The 13,339-nt window shown below is 32.2% G+C and overlaps 1 protein-coding gene across 1 annotated transcript in view; it reads left to right on the top strand.

Moving 5' to 3' along the window:
• Positions 1–12,060, top strand: part of LOC143074040 (uncharacterized) — a 57,036-nt gene extending 44,976 nt beyond the window's left edge. Inside the window, exons 11-12 of the mRNA XM_076249592.1 lie at positions 4,317–4,426; positions 10,852–12,060. Coding sequence (XP_076105707.1) covers positions 4,317–4,426; positions 10,852–12,060 — 1,319 coding nt within the window. The remainder of the gene's footprint in view (positions 1–4,316; positions 4,427–10,851) is intronic.
• Positions 12,061–13,339: the final 1,279 nt, after the last annotated feature.

Below are 13,339 nucleotides of genomic sequence, written 5' to 3'. Positions count from 1 at the left end.
TGATAGGATTACGTTCCGACAGTACCCGATCATCCCGATTATGCCGACAGTTTTCGAACGGATAACTTCCGTCAGCGTCGGTTCACTGTCTTGTCACTATCTGATCTCTGTCGGATTACATTCGGTAGAATCGGGACGCAGTCGTAACAGACTCGGTCGAATTTTACCTGGCGAAAGATACAAATCGAATTTCCATCCACGATTCACACGATCTTGATCACACTTTTGACAAATTTTAATCGGGAATGGTCCTGTCAAGGACGGCAGTAAAAATCGTGAATGTATGACCCCAGCTTAAGGTACAAAACGATTAAAGGCAAGAAACAAGACGTGTTTGAATGAAAGCAGAATTGCTACTTTGTTTGTGATTGAAAATGCTATTTGCTTCACATCGATTAATATAACATGAACGATGTTTGTCACACATATGAACTATGTTTTATTGCTTCAATCAGAGAAAAAATCTCGTGAAAATAACACGCAATAAATTTGTTTTCGTTTAAAATGCGGTAATTGTGAGCTAAAAAAGTAGTCTTAATAAAATCATGAATTACTTATACTTAAATTATATAAATCTTTTCCGTTTTCGTTATTTGATTAATTTAATTGTTAAGCTAAATGATAAGTATCATTTGAACAAATAACACAAAAAGCAAGAATTTTATTTTACGTGTTGAATATAACTTCGTACGCCAGACGCGCGTTTCGTCTACACAAGACTCATCATTGACGCTCATATAAAAATATTTATAAAGCCAAACAAGTACAAAGTTGAAGAGCATTAGGTTCCAAAATTTCAAAAAATGTGCCAAATAATACTAAGGTAATCTATGCATGGGATAAGAAAATCCTTAGTTTTTCCAAAAATTCAAATTTTTGTAAACAGGAAAGTTATAAAAATGACCACATTATTGATATTCATGTCAACACCGAAGTGTTTACTACTGGGCTGGTGATACCCTCGGGGACGAAACGTCTACCAGCAGTGGCACCGACCCAGTGATGTAAATAGTTATCAAGGGTAACAGGATTATAATTTCGTACGCAAGACGCGCGTTTCGTCTACATAAGACTCATCACTGACCCTCATATCAAAATATTTATAAAGCCAAACAAGTACAAAGTTTCGGAGCATTAGGATCCAACATTTCAAAAAGTTCTGCCAAATAATGCTAAGATAATCTTTGCCTGGGATAAGAAAATCCTTAGTTTTTCCAAAAATTCAAAGTTTTGTAAACAGAAAATTATAAAAATGACCACATTATTGATATTCATGTCAACACCGAAGTGTTGACTACTGGTCTGGTGATACCCTCGGGGACGAAACGTCCACCAGCAGTGGCATCAACCCAGTGGTGTTAATAGTTATCAAAGGTACGAGGATTATAATTTCGTACGCCAGACGCGCGTTTCGTCTACATACGACTCATCAGTGACGCTCATATCAAAGTACGCTAGATGACCGGTATGGTGAGGTATCCTTTTATATCCTCAAAAAGCACAAAATTTGAAAAACGTGACAACGGGAGCTTACGACGAAATTCATGATTGGAAAATATAGTGATTTTCCTATATAGTTTGAATATAAATATGGCTGTGTGTTATCCGTTAACTTAAACTCGTTATCAAGACGCTTTTTTGTTCGATACTTGGCACCCTACTATTTCTGATTTGAATTAGCTTAGATAATGTTCATTATTCTATATTAAATCCTGACAATCTAACTTCGTGTACGTTTTATTGCGAACCAAATGAAAGTTTACCACAGATTCGTCTGCTCTTGGTCAAGGTATTTAAACTTTTGCAAGTTTACCTGTCCCATTGAATCAATACAATAGCTACTTTTCTCTGGGTAGTTTATTTACTGAGACCTTTACATTTATTCTAGGATAAATCTATCACTCATTGATTAATTTACCTGACCCCCCCCTAAAAAAAAAAAAATTCTTTGTTGATTGAAATACATGTATAAACTCACATAAACTGCACGCGATACAGTATTTATTCAATATAAATAATTATTTTCAATCTGTTAAAAGTAAGCACTGATTCAATCATAACAAAAAATATTTCTGAAACTACAGCATGCATATATATTCCAAAGAATTTGCATGTTTGTTGTGGTTGTTCAGTTATAAAGAATACATTTATGAAGACCTTACTTTTAACATTATCATTTCCATTTTATTGTGAATACACTAAAAAAGCAAATTTTAATAGGTAAAATATTGAAATTTGATCAGAAATCAACTTTCATTTTTTAAATCAGTGTTTATTTAAAAAAAAAAGAAAATGTGTTAATGATATTGAATAAATACATTAGCACATGCAGTTTTATAATTTCTTATTTGTACACGTATTTCCATCATTGACAGTTCATTTTTTTTTTCAGGTAAATTAATCAGTAAGTGATAGATGTCTCTTGCATGAAATTTAAAGGTTTCATTCAATAAACTAAACAGAGATTTTTGTATTTGTTAGATTGGACAAAAAAACTTTCAAAAGTTTAAATCGGCAGGTAACTTGCAGGTGAATCTGTTGAAAACAAAGATAGGGTTCGCAATAACTAAAACCGAAAGTCAATGTAGTTATCAACGTCTGTTTTTTTTTTAGATTTGATGACGAAATTCCTGTTATTGTCAGCATCAAATTGAATTATTTCATGTATGTTTTTTCAAAGACTATAACTGCATCTTTCAAGCGGATCTGTTTAAGTTATTTTTTCGGGATAATGTTATCTTCACAAATTCTTTTACATACAAATTAGTAAATGTGATATAAATGCCAATCTTCAATGTTTTTAAAGTAAACACTGATAGGTTAAGATAGGACTTTAATACGGAGCCTTGACTCATATCGAACTGAATAGTAACATTCAATACGTTGACAATGTTGATTTTATGGGCTTACTTCGATTTTTTATTCCTAGAGATTGTCTCTATTTGGTAAAATGCAACTTGCAAATTTCCATCTCTACATTATATGAGGACCTCGGTAGATTATTATTGAAAAAAGTTACGCTAGTGTATAATTAGTATGATAACACGCACGTGGCAGGAAAAATCCAACCCAATTTTAATTGACAAGGTTTTCATATTTTCTCCACCGAATAAGAAAATGACAGCCACACATAGCTCAATAGTTCTCAAAATGGCATAACAGATCATTCCCTCAATCATTGTAATTAAATTCGAATTCGTAAACTCAAACGAATATAAAATATTTATCAAATAACCACAAACTCTCATATGGGAGACGCCACTTGCAGAGACAAGTGCACATTTTATTATTCGTATATTTACAAATGTATAATGAAATCAATGTTTTTGTGTAAATACACCGAACATTCTCAGCTGGTACTGGTTACCGCAAACTAAGGATGAACAAATCTGAAAATAAATAATATAAAATTATTATATTAATTTATTTATTTGGAAAAGTGCTACTGGTCACTTTAACTGCAATGGCTCGAATGACTTTAAACTACCTGAATTCACTCGTGCATGAAACTTTAAACCCCTTTCAAACCGACCTTACTATAAATAACTAAACACGTGTTAACTATAAACAACAACAACATTCTTCATGTTCGACTTTTGTACAACTTTGATAAATACATTTAAACATAACGAACTGTTCAGTCAGTTTTAAATTTTGATATATACACTTGAACATATCTAAGGTAAATGTGCAATTTATTTTTAAGTTCCCTATAACATTTTGTTGCTTTTGATGAAATTTGCATTGAACTATATATAGATATATCTTTTCATCACTCATACTTTTTTTATTTTGAATATTTGTTGATTTATGCCAATTAACGATGTTGAAGTTTACTTTTCATTTGATTGAGTTTTGCGTGGCTTCAACCTTGAGTGGGTTTTTGCTGATTTTCATTTATTATCTATAAAACCATGTTATATTCACCATTTTCTATCACAGAAAATGCCTGTAATAATTAAGGAATATGACAGTTGCAGGTGGTATCATAATGATATTAAATATTATTATTTTATCTACAACTGTAAGCTTCCTTTTGTTGTATTATGTAATAATATCATTGTATATTCATGATCCTTTCATATCTAGAAATCTAGAATTTTTCGCAATAATTTTCATTGATGCCGAAATATATTCCTAGAACTTGAGTTACTTGGATATTTCATCTCTTGTTACTCGAATCTGTTTTGCAATAAAATAGTGTTGAACTTAAAAATTGTGTTGATAGTAGATTTTTATGTAGTTATGTCATTATGTATGTGATCCTTTTATTATGTATAAGTTCCGGTCCTTATCAATGAGTATTTTCATTTCAGAGTATGTTAAGTTCTGGTTTGACACCATTCATTGTTATTGGTCAACTGTAACGATAAACCGTTTAGACCCTCCTATCATTGTTGTGTGTACTAATGAAGACAAATATCAGGTAAATGTGTTATTTCCTTCAAATAACTTTTCTTCATTAGTTATTGAATTGATAAATAATCAGGTACCCAGGAATGCTTTGGACGATGGGTTGTTACAAACCGTATGATGATTACAGACATACCACAGTGTGATTGAAACATGTTGTTGGTAGCATTGGTCGAACATGTTTTATCAATTCGTACATAATTTGTAAGATATAACATAATTCAGACATTAAAATGGAAAGTCATGACACTTGATTACCGGGTTACATGCACCACAGCCAATGAATACCGAATAAAAGACAACAACTCTCTGTGAATTATCTCACTATGTAAATTATGTCTTATAATTCACGAATAAATTTAGAACGGAAAAGGGGATTGTGTCAAAGAGACAACAATCCGACCAAAGAGTAGACAACAGCCTAAGACCACCAATGGGTATTTAATGTGCTATTGTTTTGTGAAAATATTTGTCATTCTAAGCTTAAAAAATATAGTAATGTAATGAAATTAAAAAAGACAGACACTCCTGGCTTTGACCAGGTGCAAACATGAGGCGGGGTTAATCATGTTTAGTGAAATACCAACCATTCTTTTTTTTAATTATCATTGATTTTGTCATCTATAGTTTACAAAACTTTAAAATTTTTCATATACTAAGACTTTTCTACCTCAGGAATAGATAATCTTAGCTGTATTTTGCAACACCTTTAGGAATTTTGGTTCTCTATGCTCTTCAACTTTATTTGGCCCTTTATAACTGTTTTGGATTCGACCGTCACTAATGATACTTTTGGAAACAAAACTCGTGTATGGTGTAAGTACAAAATTTCATATCCTGGTATCTATGATTTTTTTTACTTATGGCCAATGTAGAAAAAAAAACACGTAGCAACACGCACAGTAAAATGCAGTTTAAAAGACATCCAAGTTCAATGTCAGAATGTGTAACAAAAGAAACTTGTAAGCAAAATAACCATCTACAAAATTTAACAAAGGACTACTAGCAATTTTTGCATGCCAGCTTCTGGCCTAATTTAAACTGATTAAAGTATTGTGTCATCATCATATGGAAAATCAAGCCAAAACCAACTCATTCGAAGTTTAGTGTCATTATAGGATTAAACACATTTTTTCTAGAGGTTATTGATGTGTAAACCGGGGCGATTAACTCACAAACTGAATAAAAAGTCCGAAGGACTTTTATGTTGAGTTTGTGAGTAAGAGCCCCGGTTTACACATCAATAACCTCTAGAAAAAATGTGTTTAATCCTTATAATTCTTCAGCCAAACATTTGTGATATTTAATAAACATTTGTTTTGTTGATGGCTACTATATATATTTACCATCAAAAGCACAATGGCAAGTCGTAACTAAAAAGTACGCCGCCATCTTGACTTTCTAAAAACCATAAATGTCCGATAAATACAACGGAATCTTAAATGAAATAGCACCTACCTCAAAAACTTCATTTTGATTAAATGTTATCCAAATTTGAAGCGTACACGTAACGAAATAATCTTTCCTTTGCAAATTTCCATTCGTATGACGTCGTGTTTTGCCATGACGTAAGTTGGCCAAATCCTTCATGAAATTTCGCGGAATTTTATTAAATTTTATTTTTATACATTATTGAAGCTTTAGTGCTTTCAATTTATTTCTTTTTTTTTTGTTATATCTTGCACTAGAATAGTCACAACTGTTATGTAATTGTTTTTAAATCTCAATTTGCTGAAAATCCCGGGATCACTGCAAGCTTGTGTATTGCACATTAATAGATTACAAAAGTAGTTTCGGAAACATGGTTTATCGAAGTGTAAACTTTGAGAAAAATTCTAATTGACCAATCCAATTCAAGTATTTATAGATATGCAAATCATATAAGAAATATAAATCAATTGCTTTAAAAAAGCAATTGTAGGTGGTCTTTCCCCCTTTAGAATTAATTGAATTTGGGGGGGGGGGGGGTTGTTTGTTTGTTTGATTGTTTGCTTGTTTGTTTGTTTCTGTTTGGGGTCTATATTATTGTTACCGGAGAAGTTTCATGTTTAGTTTGGAAAGTTTTTATTTTATTTTAGGTACAGCGCGCGCGCCAGATTGAGGAGACACCACGTGACGCGGGTTTATATTAAGAAAAACTTAGTCTTTTTAGTTCTCTTTAGGTCGGGACGTTGGACAGACAACATCTATAGAGATGGAATGTACACAATGTAATTTCTTTTGTCATTGTAGGAAATTGACATCTTGATCACAGTTCACGGGCAGTGCATGTTTTGGATTTAATTGATCCGGTGTAACTTTAAAACACATTTATTGATTATTTTCTGATATTGTACATTTTTCAGCACCTGTTTGTAACACCGATTAGTATTTCAATCTCGGGGCGGACATTTTATTGTAGGTTTTTACTGAGATTTACGGACCTAGCAAGCGATTTTTACGGCATTGCCATTTCTTTTCTCTAGGAAAAACTTTGAGAGATATCTGCACCAAATTTTTTTATAAACTTTTAGTACATGTATGCCCTGCTGACTGCAAATTTTGAGGTCGATTGTACTTGTAGTTTCAGAGTACATGTGAATTTTTTTTCAGAAGTGACGCAAGAAAAATATTAAATTTCAATTTTTTCATGAAACATGATTGATTGATCATGATCATGATTAATTGATTGATTGATTGATTGATTGATTGATTAGTTGGTTGGTTGGTTGGTTGGTTGGTTGGTTGGTTGGTTGGTTAAACCCGTTGGATAGGGTCAATTGAAACAGCGAAAAAGAAACAAAGAAGATCTTGGACCCTATATTAAACACATGAGACGGAAACATGATTGATTGATCATGATCATGATCATGATTGATTGATTAATTGATTGATTGATTGATAAGTTGGTTGGTTGGTTAGTTGGTTGGTTGGTTAGTTGGTTGGTTGGTTAAACACGTTGGATAGGGTCAATTGAAACAGCGAAAAAGAAACAAAGATCTTGGACCCTATCTTAAACACATGAGACGGAAATATGATTGATTGATCATGATCATGATCATGATCGATTGATTGATTGATTGAATGATTGATTAGTTGGTTGGTTGGTTGGTTGGTTGGTTGGTTGATTGGTTAAACACGTTGGATAGGGTCAATTGAAACAGCGAAAAAGAAACAAAGATCTTGGACCCTATATTAAACACATGAGACGGAAACATGATTGATTGATCATGATCATGATCATGATCGATTGATTGATTGGTTGATTGATTGATTGATTGATTGATTGATTAGTTGGTTGGTTGGTTGGTTAAACACGTTGGATAGGGTCAGTTGAAACAGCGAAAAAGAAACAAAGAAGATCTTGAACCCTATGATAAACACATGAGACGGAAACATGATTGATTGATTGATTGATTGATCATGATCATTATTGGTTGATTGATCATGATCATGATTGATTGATTGATTGATTGATTGGCAGGCAAACACACATAAAACTCTTCAAGTGGTGCCCCAAATCACATATGTACATGACCTTGACCTTTGACCTTGTGACCTTTGTCAAGGTCATTGCTTCACAATGTCATTGCAAAAGACCCTATGGGTCAAGGTCATTTTGTTTAAGAGTTTTGTCTAATAATGGCTTTATATAAACCATCAATGGGGATTATGTCCCTTACACAATGGTAAAACCAATATAGTCATAATGTAACAAAGTTGCCCCTTGAAGTACTAAACATTTTTCACTGCTTAAATTTTCTGTATCTATAACCATTCAAGAATTATAGGAAAATCAAAGACATATGAAAATCTAAAATATGACCTTGACCTTTGACCTTGACCTAATTTTCTAAGTTAGGAATCAGGGGACTCAAAGAAAAACATTCCAGGGTTATACGGTTAATGGTTTATGAGTTAAAAAAACATACCGACAAATTTATTCCGTAAAGATAGATAACTCCTATAAAATTTCATCGAATCGCTTCGATCCAAATTAGCCAAAATTTCCTGAGGATGTAACGAACAATTTGTAAAAAGAATTGTGTCGCTTTCTTAATTTGTTACGAAGGAGATGCACACACATGACAAACAGTGAATAGGGAGATAACTCTTACAAAGAAAATGGTTCGGCTTATCAGGGTGAAATTTAAAAGCGCATAAACTATACGATACAATATGAAAAAAATCTAAGCGACATATTGCGAAACAAACATTTATCGCAAGAACAAAATTTGGCGGAAGAAAAAAAAAAAAAAATAATAATCAGAACAAATACAATAGGCTTTCCACAGAAAAGTGGAAAGACCTAATTATACCATCATAACATACAGGAGACGAAAATATATGAATGTCTTTTGATAATTTTTAACTTTAAACCTGCTAAAACAAAACCTTTATTACATCTAACGTTAAATGTATTGAGTGGTCAGTAAATATACAGTTTGTGATTTAATCTTAAATAAAAAATTGCCCGGTGACGAGTGTTTTAATTTCCATCTCTGTAATCAAACCAAACACGGCTGTGTATCATTCAATTCGACAATGTGTGTACTTTGAAATTGATTTAGTCGTCAAACGAAAATACGCTGCATTTTTTTGTCAGTCGATCAATGGCCACTAACAATTTTCATGAGAAAAAATATCGAATATTTATTTCAGACACAAATACCCTTTTCATACAAAATGTGGTAAACCACCATAAAGTGATGTTCCCGAATAAACGACTTCGTTTTTATAAAACCGGGGCATATGTTTAAACTTGCAACCAAAGTACTTTCAAAACAGACTAATATTTGAGTTTTATTGACATTTCAGATAAAATATTAATAGGAATATTAATCATCGTAAAAAGAGATTTGAAAAGGTTTTTTGATGAGTAGAATCGCCATTTTGCGTTATTATTTGTAAAGTTTAAGTTGTTCAATTCTAAACATAAGGACACAAGACAAGAAACTCAAACCAATGCAATTAAGATCTTACTACATCTTTTCTTTAATGATATAAGCGAAATATACTTAAATCTCATAAGTCGAAAATAAACTTATAACGACATCGCAGAGGCATAAACAGGACGCAAAAAAAAAAAACTCAACAAAAAGCAACACAAATCCTACCAACACTAAGGTTGATCTCAGGTGCTTCGTAAAGGTAAGCAGATACTGCTCCTCATGTGACATCCGGCTTTCAGCTCATATTATAGCAGGGTGGCAATTATCCAAAAAGTCGCGTAGTTATCTAGTAAGGGAATTCAAATTGACGGATAACTCACGGCTGATCTTTTTTTGCATTTTATAGGATAATCAGCATATCTTGAAATTATGAGTGTAGTCGTAAGGTCCATGGTAACATTTTTTCTAATTTCGTGTTTTAAAATGGTACCCCAGATACCGACCTGTACGAGATATTTTTAACATGAAAACATCAAATTATTACGCGCGTTGTTGGTAGTTAAAATATTATTTTATGTTTAAAGTGTGGAGTATTTGTGCCTTAACCTGATTTAAATTTAAATTCGTGATAAAAAGCCATTAATATGTAAATGAATCGTGTCATCCGAACCCTTCCCATCCAATAGTTTATTTAGTGATGAGTACGATGAAGGGAAGGGAATGACTTGCCCGGGTTAGTTTACAAAAAAAATATAAACTTAACATGTGGAAAATTATTTCTAGTTAACTCATGTCGTGACGTGTACTTAAGATACTTTTATTTATTACTATAATTAAGTAGATGCAATAGAAGTAAAGAAAAGACAAAATTAAATGTTAGAAATAGGTAACATCAATTCAAGATTAGCCACAGTCAATGGATTATCATTTGAATAATTGAACCAGCTTAATAAGGTGACATACGAAAGATTTGACAGTCAACTAGCAATTGCATTATTAAGTTGTAGATACATGAACTTAGCTTATGTTAACGGCATGTTTTTTTGGTTTACAAACATAATGCAATTCATGCTAATGAATCATCTGGTACACTCGATAACATATCAATGTAAAGTAAATGCATTAAATATAAATAAAAAAGTAAACGCGTCCTTCTGAATTCAATAATGGTGCCATCACGTTTAAGTGAACAGTTGACTCTACATTCGTATCACTGAAATATTTTTGTTAAGTCGGTTGCCCGTATTGGAACTAGACAAACACGTGTATGTGAATAAGACAAACACAAAATATATAAGAAAATGTTGAAGTGTTAAGTTTATTTCGAAAAATGTCACAACATTTTGTTACCAAACAGTGCCTTCTGAAAAAAAAAGTTTTTCAAGTTAAAAAAAGATACAACTAACAATGTATAAAATACGCCATATCGTTTGCGAAAATGAAATAAACATGTTTTTGTAATCTTTTATTCTAAAGATAACGTCCATTAGCTGTACAAGTATTGTTTCCTATAACTCCACAGCAAAAATGGTAAAAAAAAGGGTAACAATTTCATTTCATGTTGTAGAATGAAAAAATACGTCAACAACGACAAGAGGACTTTGAAAAAAATCTGGGGGAAGTTCTAATCAGTCAGAAAAAGAAACAACATTTGAGAAACATTTATTTTGTTTCTAATACTGAAGATGATGATAGTGTTTTTGAGAAGATTAGAAATGATATATCACTACAAGCTATGGAAATGGAAGGATGGGGTAAAGACTGTCCGTTAAAATGGCTTTTATTTCAACAAGTCTTAGGCAAGCTGAAAGACAGTAATATACCAATTTCTACAACTACCAAATTGTTTAAAATTGCAAGGCATGACGACATTGGCATTACCGATTTAAACGAATTAACTCTATGCTTGCAATATTATAATGACATTGGAACCATTATATTCTTTGACGAGGACAAATTAAAAGATCATGTAATTTTAGACCCTAAATGGTTGGTTGATGCTTTTAGATGTCTAGTGTCTGATAAAATTTCAAAAATTATTAAAATTTCAGATGACTGGCAAAAGCTGCGAGAAACAGGAGAGTTGACGGATTCCCTAATCTGTAAACTATTTGCTAAAGAAGAAAATCTGAAATTTTCTGAGAATAAACACCATTTAATAGACGTAATGAAACGGTTCGATATAATTGTGAACTTAAAGAATTCAAATGCATTATATATGCCATGCATGATGGAATCTCGTACTTTTGCAAACGTCCAACAACAGTTCATGGACGAAGATAAAACTTTCAATAAAACTAGTTGGTTATGTTTAGAGTTTGAATTTCTCCCCCCTGCTTTCTTTAATCACATACTTGCATGGTACATTAAAAACTATCAAGTGAGTGTTATAATAGAAAAAGGAGCTCAAAACATCAGGAAAGCTTTATATCGCCAGATTGGTGTCTTTGATTTAGATTCGTCAGGATGTGAACAACTAGTTGTTTGTGAAGGATTGAATATCATAGCCCTTCAGGTGTGGAATTCACGAACGTATAAAAAAACATATGGAGATATTGGAACAAACTTACTTAATTTTGTAGATACACTACTAGATCGCTACAGATTAAAAATAACCTTTACAAAAACATTCAAATGTGAAAATGGTGACTTTTCAATTGATCGGAAGAACATGGCCAATTTACTCGATATAGATTATCGTTGCTTTGAACATAAGTCAGATCACTTATCAGATGATTTAGTAGGACCTTGGGATTTCAATGATGAATTGCAGTAAGTACAAAAATTTATTAAAAGTATATTTTTTTTTGCAGGTTTATACGATAAATATGTATTCATATACTTGATATAACAGAACAAAAACATAGAACTTCACATTTGATATATTTACTGCTCTATCCCTTTCGTATATTACGTTTTGTAACCACCTTTAAATGACCCCAACAATATTCCTAACACAAATTACGGTTGTGGGGATTTATATTTCTATCAACATTAATCAGGATGAAAAAGAACAATTTTGAAGCATTTATGAAACATATTATTTCTTTTTCCATACCATTTCCCCATGTGGTATACAATATCATATCTTGAATCATTGCGCCTTGGGATCATTAGGTAGACCCGACAAAACATCACATACGCTGCCAAACTGAACTTTTAGAAATGTAAGATTATATAAAATCTATATAGTCGATGCAGACACACATGAAAAATTGCTTTTATCTTAAAGTCAAAAAAAACAGCGGTTGAGATATTGCTTATTCATCACTAACAAATAGTCCGACATCCCTCGTTATTCCTTTAAACCTAAATAATGTCCTGACACGTCTTTTCTAATTTGTTACCCAAATAGTCTCCATGCCGGAAATCTCTACCGATCACTTGCATGGCACACATTTAAAAATACTAATAGAGCCAATAAAGGAACTGGGTGGATACAGGGTAACATAAAATAGGAAAATTAATATACAACGCAAAAACTTAACAACTGAAGAGTGTAAATTAATAAAAAAAAGAGAAGAAAAGACTATACACACTTTATTTCATTACAAAGCGCAAATAGTATACAGGAACATGTCAGGACAAATGAAAACAATCCCTCATATCATGCATACAAATTATGTTTTCAATACATACTTCAGTTTTGTGATTATTTTAGACGATGCTATGAACTCAACTTTGCAAATAGAGGAGTTTAACAAAAAAAGCTCTGAAAAATAAATTTTGTGAAACTTTTGTCAAAAAATTACACCAAAAACACAAAGTGTCCATATCACAATAAAATTGAATTAGCTTATCGATACATATTTGTTCTTAATCATTGATTCTGATTGATTTGAGTTTTAGTGTTTTAACACAACTTTTAAGCTCCGCAGTTATCTACACACGCATAACATTTGGTTCTGCAATGAAAACCGTGAGAGGATTATCCGGTTGTGCTTCAGTGGAGTAATTGTCACCACCTCAGAAAGTATGTCCATATATAAATCGCAATTTCCTTATTCAACTGATTAAGATATTGAAAATCGGAGAATGTTATGCGGTGGTGCATA

Source organism: Mytilus galloprovincialis, chromosome 5 (genome assembly GCF_965363235.1).
Source record: "Mytilus galloprovincialis chromosome 5, xbMytGall1.hap1.1, whole genome shotgun sequence".
NCBI lineage: Eukaryota > Metazoa > Mollusca > Bivalvia > Mytilida > Mytilidae > Mytilus > Mytilus galloprovincialis.
This window is presented reverse-complemented; position numbering and strand designations above follow the sequence as displayed.